At 34.6% G+C, this 15,243-nt stretch overlaps 2 protein-coding genes across 3 annotated transcripts in view; one reads left to right on the plus strand and one right to left on the minus strand.

Annotated features, from left to right (window-relative positions):
* The window catches only part of LOC125061731 (kinesin-like protein Klp68D), a 66,594-nt gene extending 63,702 nt beyond the window's left edge, over positions 1-2,892 (minus strand). For both annotated transcript variants that reach the window (XM_047667308.1, XM_047667307.1), the window contains exon 1: positions 2,536-2,892. In XM_047667308.1, coding sequence (XP_047523264.1) covers positions 2,536-2,640 — 105 coding nt within the window. In that variant the 5' untranslated portion in view covers positions 2,641-2,892. The remainder of the gene's footprint in view (positions 1-2,535) is intronic.
* Positions 2,893-3,215: 323 nt separating this feature from the next.
* Positions 3,216-15,199, plus strand: LOC125061733 (vacuolar protein sorting-associated protein 26C). Its single transcript, XM_047667309.1, has 8 exons — positions 3,216-3,389; positions 3,465-3,608; positions 4,131-4,224; positions 5,463-5,611; positions 10,948-11,103; positions 12,318-12,414; positions 13,031-13,156; positions 15,069-15,199. The coding sequence occupies exons 1-8, from the start codon at positions 3,336-3,338 to the stop codon at positions 15,152-15,154; spliced, it is 906 nt and encodes a 301-aa protein (XP_047523265.1). The 5' UTR covers positions 3,216-3,335; the 3' UTR covers positions 15,155-15,199.
* Positions 15,200-15,243: the final 44 nt, after the last annotated feature.

The following is a 15,243-nucleotide window of genomic DNA, read 5'->3' on the forward strand; positions in this document are numbered from 1 at the left end:
AACCTACTTTACAAACAACCAATATTTTTTTTATTAAACATAGTGTTGTAGTATTGTAGTTGGTACGCTCTTATCTTGAAAGAGCCTAAGTCGAATTGGTTCGGAAATTCGTCAGTTGGTAGCTGGTTCCACATGGTGCGCGGCAAAAACTGCCTTAAAACGTTCAGTGTTTATTAGAATGCCAAATCATAAAATGACTGCTTCACGACTGATTTCAGAGCGACCGCCGATGCGAAAACCGCTGTGTGAGTTCGAAAAGTGAGTTACAGAACCGCAGGGCAGTTGTGGAATGACGGATGTACTATTCGTATTCGTACTCACTTTGCAGTTCTTACATTCAAACCCCCGCTGTGCAATATTTATATTTATTGACAAAAATATCATAAGCAGACCTATCCTAAACTTAGTTGATATCCTTATGTCAGGAACAAAAGACTGGTCCATGCCTTAGGAAAAATTATCAATGAAACAAATGAAGAAATATATAAGTTATAGTCAATTTCAAAGTCAAGAACTACTCAGTTTGACATCCAAGAGTCATACTTAGCACTAAGCCTTGACTTATCTTACCCTAAGACAATCAAAAGGTTATTGTGCTAGTAGATTTTTATGTTTATATAATACTAGCGGACCCGACAGACGTTGTCCTGTTTTAACTATGAATATTGATTTCAAATTGGTATAATAATTTAAAAATATTTCAGAAACAAAGTGTTTATTATTCTAATGCTTTATGTTATACAACATTCTTTGTTTGTTTTTCTGGCTCGCATATTATTATATTATCAATATAATAACTCCGATCGAAGCATTTATTTTAAACGATATTCATTTTTCTTACATCCTCTTTGACGATATTTGCAGCACGCATTCTGTCAATGTTATGTCAAACTCCATAAGGTTACATCAAAAAGTTCGAATTGTATTGTGGTTAAGTATTCTTAAATTTTCTAATTTTCCGCGCGTTTTCTTTCTTTTTTTCTTTTATAAGAACCTTCTCCTGACAATTACAAACACAACAAAAAAAAATCAGACAAATCGGTCACGCCGTTTTCATGTTATGTCGTGACAACGGAAAACGGGTTTCATTTTTATATAATATAGATATTTATATGTCATTTAGACATAGACATAACATTTATTACATATGAAAACACACACACATAAACACACAAAATAAAAATACTCAAAGAAAAAATAAAATAAGACATCAAAAACAATAAAAAAAATAAAAATTCCCTTTTGCCATTCGGTTCGCTTCAAGTGTGCAATGTGTGTGTACTGTGGTTGTAATTGGCCCTGGCTCAGCATTATGCTGAGGAGCAGAAAGTTCCACAGCGCTGGTCATTCTGCCAGAGACCACAGCAGCTAGTTTGCGCCTCAGTAGCAAAGAAAAAAAAAATAATAATAATAATACTAAGTAGAAAATAATAATAATAATATTAAAGTTAGCAGTGTGAGTAATGAAAATCGTGTGTAAGGGTGAATAGTAAATAAAATAAAATTAAAAGTTAAAAATAAGAATAATTCTTAATTAATAGACCCTCATTAAGAATAAATTAAACGCCTTTTAGCATAAATGCATTAATTAAATCATAATGCCAATGTAAATATTTAAGCAAACAATCCTTATTAGGAATGTCATTTACATACATGTATTGCGATCTAAACACTTTAACAGGAAATTATGTTTATGAAATACACAAGGTTATGGTTAAAACTTGAATATTTGATAACAGACATATTATCTTGTAAAGAAGGTAGATACCACATAGACCCTATCTACATGTAATAAATATAAACATTATTTTAAAAATATTAATATTTGAAGTGAGGGTACTTGTAAAAAAGTCTAATAATTTATTTAATTATTTAAATAAACTCAGCTGTATTTTGTAAACATTGTCTTTGTATTAAAGTAAACAAAATTACACTATGATTCAGAACTAGATCTCCATGAGTCAGTTATTTCAGTAAACAGTGAATATAAAACGAAAGCAATAATTTTATTGATAATTAACCTTTTTGCGTAATAATAAAAATATTTGATTTCAATAAGAAATAATTTTGTAATGTTGGTCAAGGATGTATTACAAATGGATAAACAAGAGCTTATTCTTACGTCTTAAACCATGCATTTTAACAATACATATTTTAATAATTATTAGGGACATCGTATTGTTTGTATGACGTTATTAACGTACGCTGTATGACTTTGTATGGGCGTAAAATCGTCTTAACCCACGTAGGTACAACACGTGAATCACATTTAATCTAATCATAGGAATTATTCAAGATTTCGGCTATCATAAATGCCGTAACATTGAAAAATTATTTGCGCGTTTTATAAGCGATCGATAGGAAATCATTCGTTGCGATTTGCGAATCATGATTAAAAACTTGTGCGATTTTCTTTTACGAAATATTGCAACGCAATGCAAATATTATTGTTTATCGATAGTCCGGTAGCTGTTTTAAGACGACGCACTAGGTTTGCGCATCCCTTGTTCCCTCAATCAACAAAACAAATCTTACCTCTTCATAACTTTCGTTCTTTTCCCTTTCGGATAGAGGTCGGCATCGGACAACCACCTTAACACACTCATTCAGAGCCGTTCGTGGTCTAGCCGACTTCTCCATCTTCAACCACTTATAATATTGCTGCTAAATTTTATACTCAATCTAGAAAATATCGATCCATCCAGGGTGCACGTTTAACATCACCAATTTATTAAATCAACACACAAATTTCACTAATTTATTCACGATTTAATAATTAATCAACTGATCAAAACAATAAAATTATAAACAGGTGTATTACAATGTAGAAAAATAAATAAAATCGTAAAATTCGAATTCCGCTTTTTCATATCACACCACATCGAGCGGACATTTCTATGCAACTGACGTTTATTTTCAGATTTGCAACGATTTTTTGTTGTGACAGTTTTACGTTCAGAAACATAGAAATTATAATAAAAATGTATATGTCATGTTTGTATTAACCAATTAGATTCTTTTTAGCTCTTTCCTTAAAAATTAGAATATTATGACTTAAATAAAAAATAGCACCAGAAATTAAAACAAATTACTAAATCACACAAATAATGAGATAAATTAAACATCACAATTTACAAATACGTCGAGAAACATAAAAGTGTCACAACGAAAATATAATATCAAATATGACAATTGACATTATTTTAATCATAAATGGTTTGGTTTGTTTTGCTAATAGTTCGTTTGAAATAAAATTTGATACAAGTTACACAGTGTTTAGTATTTCGAAACGTTTATATCAGTGTTGTGGTTTATTTTTTTCCAGTTCAAGAACAATGACAACTCTTACAATCAGTTTAAAACGTCCTAGTAAAGTTTATCATGAAGGCGTACGTGTTGTTTTGACTCTAAAATTATTTAAGTATATTAAATAAATACGAGTATGAACTGATTGTTTATTCCAGGAAGTCATAGCTGGTGTTGTAGTCGTTAAAAGCAACAGCGATGTAAGACATGAAGGCTTGGTACTGGTCATGGAAGGCTCAGTCAACTTACAAATAAGTTCCAAAAATGCTGGTATTTTTGATGCATTCTCAAACAGTATTAAAGTAAGTTTAATAGATAGAAAACTTAGAAGGGCTATGTAAGAGGTAAAAGTATTATAAATATTCAAAACAATACCACAAATCAATTTGTATGTAAAAATTATTATATACCTTTATTACACACACCCTAGGTTTTTACCGTGAAAAGTCTCCAAATACAAATCAAATAAATGTGTATTAGTTTTTTCTCTTTTACCATCATGGTTCTGTGCCATGGCCATTCTTGTAGTGAAAATCTTTCAGAGAAGTATAAAAAGTAGGCTTAGAAGTTATGAGTTGGAATTGGATTAAACATATACATATTAAATAAAATTTTAATGATTAGTACATTTTACCTGGTGAAACTTACATCCACGTGAATTTCTTGGGATTCATACTCAGTAGCACTCATTAAAACTTTTTTTCTTTCTATATGAAATATTAATATTTTGAATATAATAAATTTCATCATCTAAATTTAATGCTAGTTGAAAATTAATCTAACAAGTGTAAAATTGCTTTGATTCAGATTTTTTTTTGTTTTAGCCCATTACACTAGTTAATACATCTATGGAAATTGTCCCAGCTGGAAAAATACCCGTAGGTGTGACTGAAATCCCATTTGAGATGCCACTTAGAGGTGAACAATATTTTTTTTAATATGTCATAATTTAACTAAATTTAATGTAACTAAATTAGTCTTGTCTAGCAACTCTAGACTAATATCTGACTAACTCATTCACAACTATTTCTACTTAACTAACTCTATTACTGGTGTTACAACGAATAAATTAAATTTTTATTCATGCCAGTATTGAGAGAAATAGATCATAGCTTGACTTTGCTACTTAAAGTTTCTCTACTCTGACCTCCGAGACAAGAGAAGCCACTGAGGCCATAGTTTAGTCTACTAAAGCAGTGTTGGTCTAATGGTATGTGGTTTGAGTGTACAACTTTTTGAGACTATGGTTATGCATTCAAATCTAAGCAGTGTTCTACTGGATTTTAATACAGCTAAAATAAGCTCTTGGTTGTACGGCGAAGAAAGAGCAATGGGACTTAATAAAACAACCATTACTTAATTCTCTATTAAGATCAAACAAACCGATAAAATTTGAAAACCAAAAATATTGTGGAACTGGAGTATTATTATTATTTCTAAGAGTGATTTAGTTTTTATGAATACTTTTAATTTTAATATATAGAATTAGGAGGTTTATGATACCAAGTTTTACAAATCTACTATATAAAAATAAGTTGGGTTTTCCTTCCTGACTCTATAACTCCAGAACGCACGAACCGATTTCCACGGTTTTGCATTCGTTGGAAAGGTATCGGGCTCCGTGAGGTTTATAGCAAAGAAAATTCAGGAAAAATTTCAACAGAAAAGCGGGATCACCAAACGAAATGTTACATAAAACGAAGCCATCTAGTGGCGAAACGGAGTTCGCCGAGTTTGCTAGTCTCTATATATAAGAATAAAGAAACGCAAAGCCGCTACAACGTTTTGATGGATCATATTTCTGTATCTGTTTCATGATCATTTGTCAATCTAATAGGCAAGTAGGTGAATAGCCTCCTGTTCTTGATTTACGCTGTTTTTTTTTGGGTCTTAGGCAAGCCAGTTTCCTCACTAAGTTTTCACGGATGTTAAATTCGCACATAGAAAGAAAGTCCATTGGAGCACAGCTGGTATCGAACCTACGACCTCAAGGATGAGAGCTGAAGCCACTAGGCCAACACTGCCATCTCTATACATGCTTAGATATAAAGTCCATCTACATTGTTTTAACCAAGGACGACATTGTCTTGTTGTGTACAACTGATTTAGTTTTTATCTTTAAGGAAGTTAACTATTGCAAGTAAACCTTTTTCTAGGAAGACCGAGCTCAGCTGGGCCGGGTCTATTGGAAACCTATCATGGAGTATTTGTGAATGTTATGTATACAATACAATGCAGTATGAAAAGGTCATTTTTAAATAAACCGCTAAATGCAGTATGCCAATTTTTTGTACAATATAAGCATGTGAGTATGTTATAGATTCTTATAGCTTTTATTTTGTCACATCATGATGGCTATAGTTGCATTTATGTATTTATTAATCCTACAGCTAACAAATGTTATATATAATAAACAATTACACTAAAAGTATAGCCAAAGATGTATTAGAGGAAACTCTTTGGTAATTTGCATACATATTATATCGTCATAGTTCGTTATTTTAAAGTTGGCGTTGCTATGGTCTTGTTATGTTTTTATATTGTCAATTATTAAAAAACTGGACTGCTGCACGCGACTACCGCTGCACACTTATAACCCAACAAAGGTTATGGGCCCAGTCATAGTCTAGTAAATTAATAAAAAAAAAAAGGGGGAACTAGAGTGCTTAACCTAGTAACGATGGCGAGTGTGCGGATAGAATTACTAAGCCGTGATAATTACGACTCATGGCGAATCCAGGCCCATGCTCTATTGATCAAGAGCGATGTGTGGGGCTATGTGGATGGTAGCATTAAGAAGCCAGCTGAGCCAGCAGAGGCGTTGCTTTGGGAAGCGGCGGATGCAAAGGCGAGAGCGGAGATTATTCTCTCAATTAGTCCAGGTGAGCTACGACACATTAAGGGGACGAGTACGTCGCGAGAATGTTGGTTCAAATTAGAAAGCATCTTCGCGTCTTCGGGTCCCGCTAAGAAAGCGACACTGTTAAAGCAGCTCATATTACACAAAATGTGTGAGGAGGACGACATGCGTGAATATCTGTTAAGCTTCTTTGAAGCCAAAGAAAAGTTACTAGACATGGACATAAATATAAATAATGATCTTGCATCTATTATTTTACTCTATAGTCTGCCCCCAAGTTATGAGAACTTTAGATGTGCGATGGAGACTAGAGATTCATTGCCAGACCCGAATTCTTTGAAAGTTAAAATTCTTGAAGAAGATGCCTCTAGGCGACAGCAAAGGAAGGAGACAGAGAGGGGGTCGTCAGCAATGTTCGCTAGGAGAAAAACCACGAAGAGTTCTACATCTAAAAATCCGCAGAATTATAAACCGGATCAAGCGTTTAAATTTAAATGTTACAGATGTCATAAATTTGGGCATAAAGCTTCGGAATGCCCGTGTAAAGGAACAAGGCAGGACTCAAAATGTGTTAGTGAGTTAGGTGCTAGTGAGAATTTTAACTCATGTGTTCTATCTGTTTCAGAGTGTAACGGAGTGATTGGTTCGGGATGTGGAGGAAACTGGCTCATAGATAGTGGGTGTACATCGCACCTTTGTAGATCGAAAGGAAAATTTGACACCTTGACAAATTGCAGTAGTAAGTTAAGTTTGGCCACCAATGTGAGTACATTTGCAAAAGGTAAAGGAACTGTGAGTTTGAATGGGGAGGTTCCGATAAAACTATCAGACACTTTATATGTTCCCGATTTGCGATGCAACTTAATTTCCGTATCTAAAATTACAAGCAAAGGTTTTAATGTAACTTTTAAGAAAGATTCAGCTTATGTAACCGATTCTGAAGGGAATATTAAGTTCATAGCAGATCGAAAAAACAACCTTTATTATATGCGGGAGGGCCATGCTTCTGTTTCTGCGATTTCCGAAACTAAGAACGATTTACTATCCTGGCACGAACGTTTAGGTCACTTAAATGTGAAGGATTTAATAAAAGTATTAGGTCATGTGGGCATTAAAGTTGATATGTCAAATATAAATATTTTATACGACTGTAAGTATTGTGTGCAGGGTAAGATGACTTCTTTCCCATTTTCCAAGTCGAGTGGACCATGTGACGAAAAACTGTCCATCATCCATTCCGATGTAGTTGGGCCAATTCGAAATGAAACTGTCGGTGGTGCAAAATATTTTGTCACGTTTATTGACGATTGTACTAGATGGTGCGAAGTTTACTTACTGAAGAGTAAGAGTGGTGTTCTGGAATGTTTCAAAGAATACAAGAGCTATGTTGAGAACCTTACCGCTAAGAGAATAAAGTATTTACAAACTGATAACGGTGGAGAATACTGTAATAATAAGTTTGATCAATTCCTGAAACAAGAGGGGATAATAAGAAGACTGACTATACCTCAAACCCCACAGCAGAATGGCGTAGCAGAACGAATGAACAGGACATTAGTTGAAATGGCTAGGTGTATGTTACTTTCATCTAATCTCTCAGCAGGTTTTTGGGGAGATGCTGTATTGGTGGCATGTCATATTAGGAATCGTTGTCCCACGAGTAGTTTGGGTGGTACAATTCCGTACGAGAAGTGGTTTGGCTCTCCAGTGAAGATTGAGTATCTTCAGAAGTTTGGAGCTGAAGTTTATGTTCTAGACAAGAGTCCAACCAAGGACAAATTTGCTGCCAGAAGTGTCAATGGAATATTTATTGGATATCCAATGAACCAAAAGGGATATAAGGTATGGATACCAGTAGACCATAAAACCATTATAGCTAGGGATGTAAAATTCTGCAAGACGAGGCTCGATACTAATGATGACAGGAAATCGGCAATTACTCATGATCCTTTTCAGCTAGATCAATTTTCTGCTGATGTTGATACACCGAAGCCGAAATATGTAGAGGTGGACGTAATACCAAGTACATCTTATTCAGGAACTCGAGAAATGATCGTGGAGACGACTGATTCACCCCTTGGTTCACCTTCTCTATGTCATGAGGAAGATAGTGAAATAGCGCAAGCTGATACAGAGGTAACGTATAAGAGAGGTCCCGGAAGACCAAAACTTCAGAAAGGCCAAGTTGGCCGACCTAAGAAGGTCTATAAAATGATACCCAATGATAATAATGGCCGTGCAGAAGAAACTTTACCTGAGGATGTTGCGTTGACTGTGGAAACTTCCTTAGGGGATGCCCTAAGTAGCGCTGAACGTGCTCTATGGGAGGAAGCAATATTGTCTGAGGTCAAAAGTCTTGTAAAAAATGAAACATGGGAAATTGTTCAAAAGCCGAGAAATCGAAAAGCGGTAGGATGCCGATATGTATTGACAACGAAGCTTAACGTTGACAAAACCGAGAAGAAGAAAGCACGGTTGGTAGCCAAGGGCTACAGTCAACGATATGGCATCGATTACCGAAACACTTTTTCACCTGTCGTCCGACTAGACACGGTAAGACTGCTTACAGCGCTCGCGGTTGAATTAGACATGGAGATACACCAGTTGGATATCAATACTGCATATCTGAATGGATATCTTGACGAGGAAATTTATATGGAGGTTCCAGAATTGTTGACAGAGTGCTTAGGTAGAATTATTAAAGAAGAAAGAGACGAAAGCTTAAAAGAGCAGGCTCGTAAGATGTTAAATGATCTGAAGACAGGTGGAGATGTATGTCGATTGAAGAAATCACTGTATGGCTTGAAACAAGCTGGACGTCAATGGAACAAAAGACTTGACAATAAATTGAAGTCAATGCACTTTAAACAGTCTTTGAAGGAACCGTGTCTCTACTATTTGGACGGTAACTCCATTGATACGTCTATATACTTAGCGGTTTATGTTGATGATTTACTGATAGTTTCACGCAATAAAGGTCTCATACAATCTTTCAAAGATGAACTTTCCAAAGAGTTTGATTTAAAAGACTATGGACTGGCGAAATATATTTTAGGCATTGACATTGTCAAAAATGAGTATGCCACGAAACTGTCACAACAAAAATATATTAATGATTTGATGATAAAATTCGGCATGGAGAATTGTAAAGAAACAGTGACCACGCCGATGGAGGTGAATTTTAGACCCGATGGTTCACAAATTCCGCTGGAGAAGGAATGTCCATATAGAGAATTAATCGGAAGCTTGATTTATCTTTCAGCAGGAACTCGTCCGGATATCACACATGCCGTGACAAGATTAGCAGCGTTTTGTGATAATCCTGGACAGATACAGTGGAATGCGGTGAAAAGATTACTTCGTTATCTTAAGAGGACAGCCGATTATGGACTGATTTATCGAAAAACAGGTAAGAGCTTAATTGGTTATTCGGATGCTGACTGGGCAAATTGTCCTATAGATAGGAAGTCATACTCCGGGTATGCTTTTTTGTTAGGAGGGGCTGCGATTTCATGGAAATCCCAGAAACAGAAATGCGTAGCAACTTCAACGTGCGAAGCCGAATATATTAGTTTAAATTTGGCGATAAAAGAGGCAGTTTACCTGAATAGTCTTATGAAAGAGATAGGGTTGCGCGATTTCGGGAACATAGTGTTGTACTGCGATAATCAAGGTGCCTTATTTCTATCGGAGGATCCAGTCTTCCACGCCCGAACTAAACATTTCGATATTCAATATTATTTTATAAGAAGTGTTTTAAGGGAGAATACTGACATACAATTATCGTATGTGTCTACCGAGGAGATGGCGGCGGATGTGCTAACAAAAGCTTTACAAAGACAGAAACATTACCGCTGCATCTCAATGTTAGGTGTAGATTAAGATTGCATGTCTGTATATTTTTGTAATGACTATTTAGTACATATTTGTTGTTAAATGTGTATGCAAATCAAGGGGGTGTATTAGAGGAAACTCTTTGGTAATTTGCATACATATTATATCGTCATAGTTCGTTATTTAAAGTTGGCGTTGCTATGGTCTTGTTATGTTTTTTTATATTGTCAATTATTAATAAACTGGACTGCTGCACGCGACTACCGCTGCACACTTATAACCCAACAAGATGGAATATACTTTTAGTGTAATACAAAAAGCTTCAAACATTTACAAAAGAGAAAAGCAATAACAAATATTCAATACAACTAACTAAGGAATACCTAATTTGTGTGTTTTGTGATGGTGTAATAGTGCACTACATACACACCTTCACGTACATACCCTTTGTACGTGAAGGTGTCTATGTGGGTTTCATGATGCAGGTGATTGAGAACTATGGATACATTTTTAACTAAGTGAAGGTTCTTTATTTGTGTACAATTTTTTTTTTAATTTAAAAAAAAAATATTGAAATGTATTTAGTTGTATTTTACTCCCATTTAGAAAGGAAAATTGTAATCAATAGGGCATTTATCAAGGAAGGAATCACATTATTATTATAGTAGTCTCTATTGCTATCCTATTAAAAATAGCGAAATCACTAAGGGTTTTAATTTATGATTAAATTATTTATTACATCAATTATTAATGTATTTTTGCACTTCTTGCCTTTCTTATGTAATTTAATACTTTTTTTTTCTCACAGTGGTTGCCTGGAAGAGATCGCTCGAAAGCGATAAGGCCGCCAGTTGCTCTCCTTTTTATTTAATTATGCCAATTGTACTATATTAATGTATATGCAACGAAGTGTTAATGAATAAATAAATATTAATAAAATATTTTAGCAAGACCCTGGACCTCTTAAGCCAGTGCGATGCGAGATAACCCCCGCATCTATTCGTGCGTCTGGGGCCCCTTCGAGAGCGTCAATGCCAAATTTTCAGCTGTATGCGGAAATTGACACCACGGTGTGTGCCCTTGACAAACCGATTACTGGAAAGGTGAGTTAAGGCCGATTTACATTATCTTAGTGTTTAGGAGAGTGCTTTAGTACAACTTGAAAGGCAAGTTCTTTAGCGTAGCGTTTACTAAAGCAAGTAGCGTTTACATGTTTCAACTAAAGTACTATCCTAAAGCACTCTCCTAAACACTAAGATAATGTAAATCGGCCTTTAGATTGTGTCTGCTAGGTCAAATGTAAAGTTAACAGTTTCATCTTTAGGTAGCGATCAAGTATTACGTCGTATGTATGTTTGTGCATAAATTTCTCGAAATTCATGTGAATTTTAGTAAAGCTTAGGTTTCCTAGAAAAGCGGTGCCGTAAACTAACGGTGTCATTTTACGGTTGTTAATAACGGCCGTCTTTACTATTTTAACATAATGCAAAAGAAATCATTTTCGCTCGTACAAGTCACGCTTCCACTCATTGTAATATTTATCACCGCTATGACGGCCGTCATGCAAATGGCAGCACCGCTTTTTGACGTCACGGTGACACTCAACGTTCTCTAGGAAATCTAGGATGTTATTTATAGACAACGTATGAGTGACGTCAGCCAACGCTACATTACTGCCGTTAGATAACGTCACCGCTTTTCTAGGAAACCTAAGCTTTAGCCCTAAACTTCAAAAGACGCATGTAGAAATTTGACAACTGTCGCACTATTTGTTTGTGAGATAAAGTATTTTCGTGAAACTTTTGTTTATTTAAAAAAGGGTGCGTGTACTTATTTACGCGCGTAAGATGTTATACTTCTTTGGTCTTCTTTATTTTTTAAAATATTAAATAATTAATAATAAATATTTAACGTTAATAATTTAATAATATTTAATATTTAGTATATTATTAATATAATATTTAGTATAATAATAATTATTATTTATTATATTATTAATTCAATTTAATAACTACGTATGTTTCATAACCTTTTAACTAAGTAACAATAGGTCTTTGTGAAAAAGCATTGCTAAATTTCTTTTAAAAAATAATTAAAACTCAAAATTCTTGCCATAGCTGCTAACTTCACGCATATTCTATTTATTTTTCTCGCTGGCGCACGCTCGGCGCACGGCTGTTTTAAAAAGAATTCGTTAATGGGCAACTTCATTCTGTTAATTTTGTGTCACGGTGCGCGCGCATCGTAAAATTTTACTCTCATCAATTTTTCATAACGCGCCTAAAGAAGTATAACTTCAAAAAATATTTCCTTTCAGATTCGTGTCGATGACTGCTCGGTGCAGATAAAATCTATTGAACTTCAACTAGTGAGAGTAGAGACCTGTGGCTCAACAGAGGGATACTCAAGGGATGGTAATAGTAATCTGTGAAAAATAAATATAGTTTAAAAAAACTAAAAAACACGCTTTTAAAGCACATCAAACTAAAAAGTTAAAAATAATTCCTTATTTAGGCTGAAAATGGTAATGAACAAAAAATACTGGTATTATTGTGAAAAAGTGTGGGTTGCTCGATTTGCACAGAGCGCCAAGAATTATTTTTCACTTTTTAGTTTGATGTGCTTTAAAAGCGTGTTTTTTAGTTTTTTTAAACTATATTTATAAATTTTTTATTTTTTAGTTTATTTTTTTTATTTTATTTTCGGATTATTGCATTGTCATCGATCTTTGACAGGTGCGCAAAGTTTGAATTAAATCTGTCCGTTAAAAGTGGGTCAAAATCGAGTCCGAAGGAGTCGGTTACATACATACATACATACAGGTGAAGCTAATATAAAGCGTGTAAAAAAAGATAAGATACCGGACATAAACAATATTTCTTGCCGTCTAACTTCGTCTGTCTATGAAGCAATCCGAGTCTATGACGTGGAGTAAACGTCAAATTTAATGTCAAATGTCAAAGTCCTATTGTTCCCGCTTCTGTGTAAAAGATTGTTTAATTTACGTAATACGTATAATTTCTTAAACAGCGACAGAGATACAAATCATTCAAGTGGGTGAAGGGGATGTCTGTCGCTCTCGAGATGTGCCTCTATACATGGTGTTACCGCGGCTCTTCACGTGTCCCACCACGACAACTACCAATTTTAAAATAGGTAAGACTTAAGAAAAAAATGTACTATGTATTTTTTATCTGTAATAATAATCCTAATTAGCAAGAAAATATTGTGTTCACCTCTAAAAACTTAGGTAAAATATGAATTTAAAGTGACACCGTGTGACGTGTGACCAAAGTGACGCCCATATTTAAAGTGACACTTCCAACAAGGTTGCGTTGAACGTTTAATGCTCCTGGGGAGGGGGAATAGAAAGAGACAGAGCGAGAGTGAATGCTTCCTACATCATTTCCTCATTACGAAGTACTGCCGCGCGTAGGGACTCCACACTTATTTTCTTTTTTTTTATTCGGCTGACTTAATACAATGCTTACGCAAAACTGCTTTATTAAATTACACAGATAAAAAACATATCGTATACCAGCATGAATCTCAGAACATGATAATGTAATAGGGGTGCACGATTGCGCATGCGTCGATAAACAAATATATTTAAAACTGTTACGATAACAACTCGCTTTGTGCTATTGTCAAGGGGTTTGCATTCCTCTATGTATTGCTAAGATATATCAAATAAGGCTGAACTGGACATACATAGTGGTGTATGTATGTTAACATACAGAAGTGAATATTTGGTGTGACAGGAAAGAATGACAGTAGAACGCCGTTGACATAAATGTGTTAAGAAGAATGTGTGGTGTATTGCTTGATATGAGAGGCAGTGAGAAGGGACAGATTAAAAGTGACTAAGGTGCCGTCAGAGTCGAGCCTTATCGACATACGGAAGTCAAATATGTCGGTATGACAGAATTGAATATCGTCTGTTTTTTTTTTTGTAAAAACAGATGTTGACGTTATCTGTCAAGTTATCTAATGGAGCAAAGATTGATTAAGACATTTTTTATCCTAAAATTATGTAAATATTTGTGACGCTACACCTATGAGTAAAGAAAGTAGTGTGTTTATTATATACTAGATGGCGCTAGCAGCCATCGCGGTCGGCAAAAGCAGATGGTTTGCAGTTGACAGAAGTCAAAGTCACTGTGATTGAATTTATTATAGTTTAATTATGAGATTATTGTATAAAGCTTAAAAAATATTGATAATTTAAATAATTAACTTTCGTCGTTTCTTTGTTTGTTATTTAGAAATATCTATTAGTCTCAAAAAAACGTGTGTGTAGGTACACGCGTTAGAAGTTATACTTCTTTGGCGTAATTATTTCTTCGAGCACTTTAGAGGGACGTTACCCTCATCGAATTGCATTTTCTAGTCTATTTTAATGGTCACTTCCAATCGAAACTTTATAATATATACTAAATTGTACATTAATCACTATGTTTTATCACATTGGAACGGGTTTTCTCGTATAGAAATCATTATTTTGGTTGCAGTGCAACTTGTCGATAAAACATAGCAAGCGCCAACTAGCGGCCCAGACTGTTTTACCGACGTTTGAACAGATATTCAGGGTGTCAGTTTTCTCTGACGGCTGCGCGCGCATCGTAAAAATTTATTCTCATAATTTTACCCTAACGCGCCAAAAGAAGTATATAGTCGATACCAACTCCGGGGAAATAAATACAGATAATACAACTTTTTCTACAGCTGTGATACTTTTTGACATTCAACACCTTTTGTCTTCAGTCACCGTGACCACGCACGCTGTAAAGCACGCGAAATGTCGGTTAAATTTAAAATTATGTAAAATAATTGTAAATTTACAATAATACTTAACTTCAATCCGGTAAAAAAGTGTTTTCTTTAAAAGTATAACTTCACAAATATTATAAGGCCCCAACAATACCCTTATTGTTGGGGCCTCAACCATCGTACTACCTTTTGCTCCATTATGTCCCCAGTTATAAAAGTCAGTTCCCGCCTATTTGTGAAAGGAGAGTAAGCTCTCGTTTGAAATAATTGGAGGTAATACATTAATATATTGTTTCAGAGTTCGAGCTCAATATTTCGGTGATATTTGAAGATGATTATTTAGTGACTGAAAACTTTCCAATTCTATTGTTAAGATGTAGATAATAATTAAATTATATTAAAAAACTTTGTTTTATTTTACATAACTTAATACCACTTATAGAGAGACATAAAAGAACTCAGAAGATTGCATA

The sequence above is a fragment of the Pieris napi genome, chromosome 24, assembly GCF_905475465.1.
Source record: "Pieris napi chromosome 24, ilPieNapi1.2, whole genome shotgun sequence".
In the NCBI taxonomy this organism is placed as follows: domain Eukaryota; kingdom Metazoa; phylum Arthropoda; class Insecta; order Lepidoptera; family Pieridae; genus Pieris; species Pieris napi.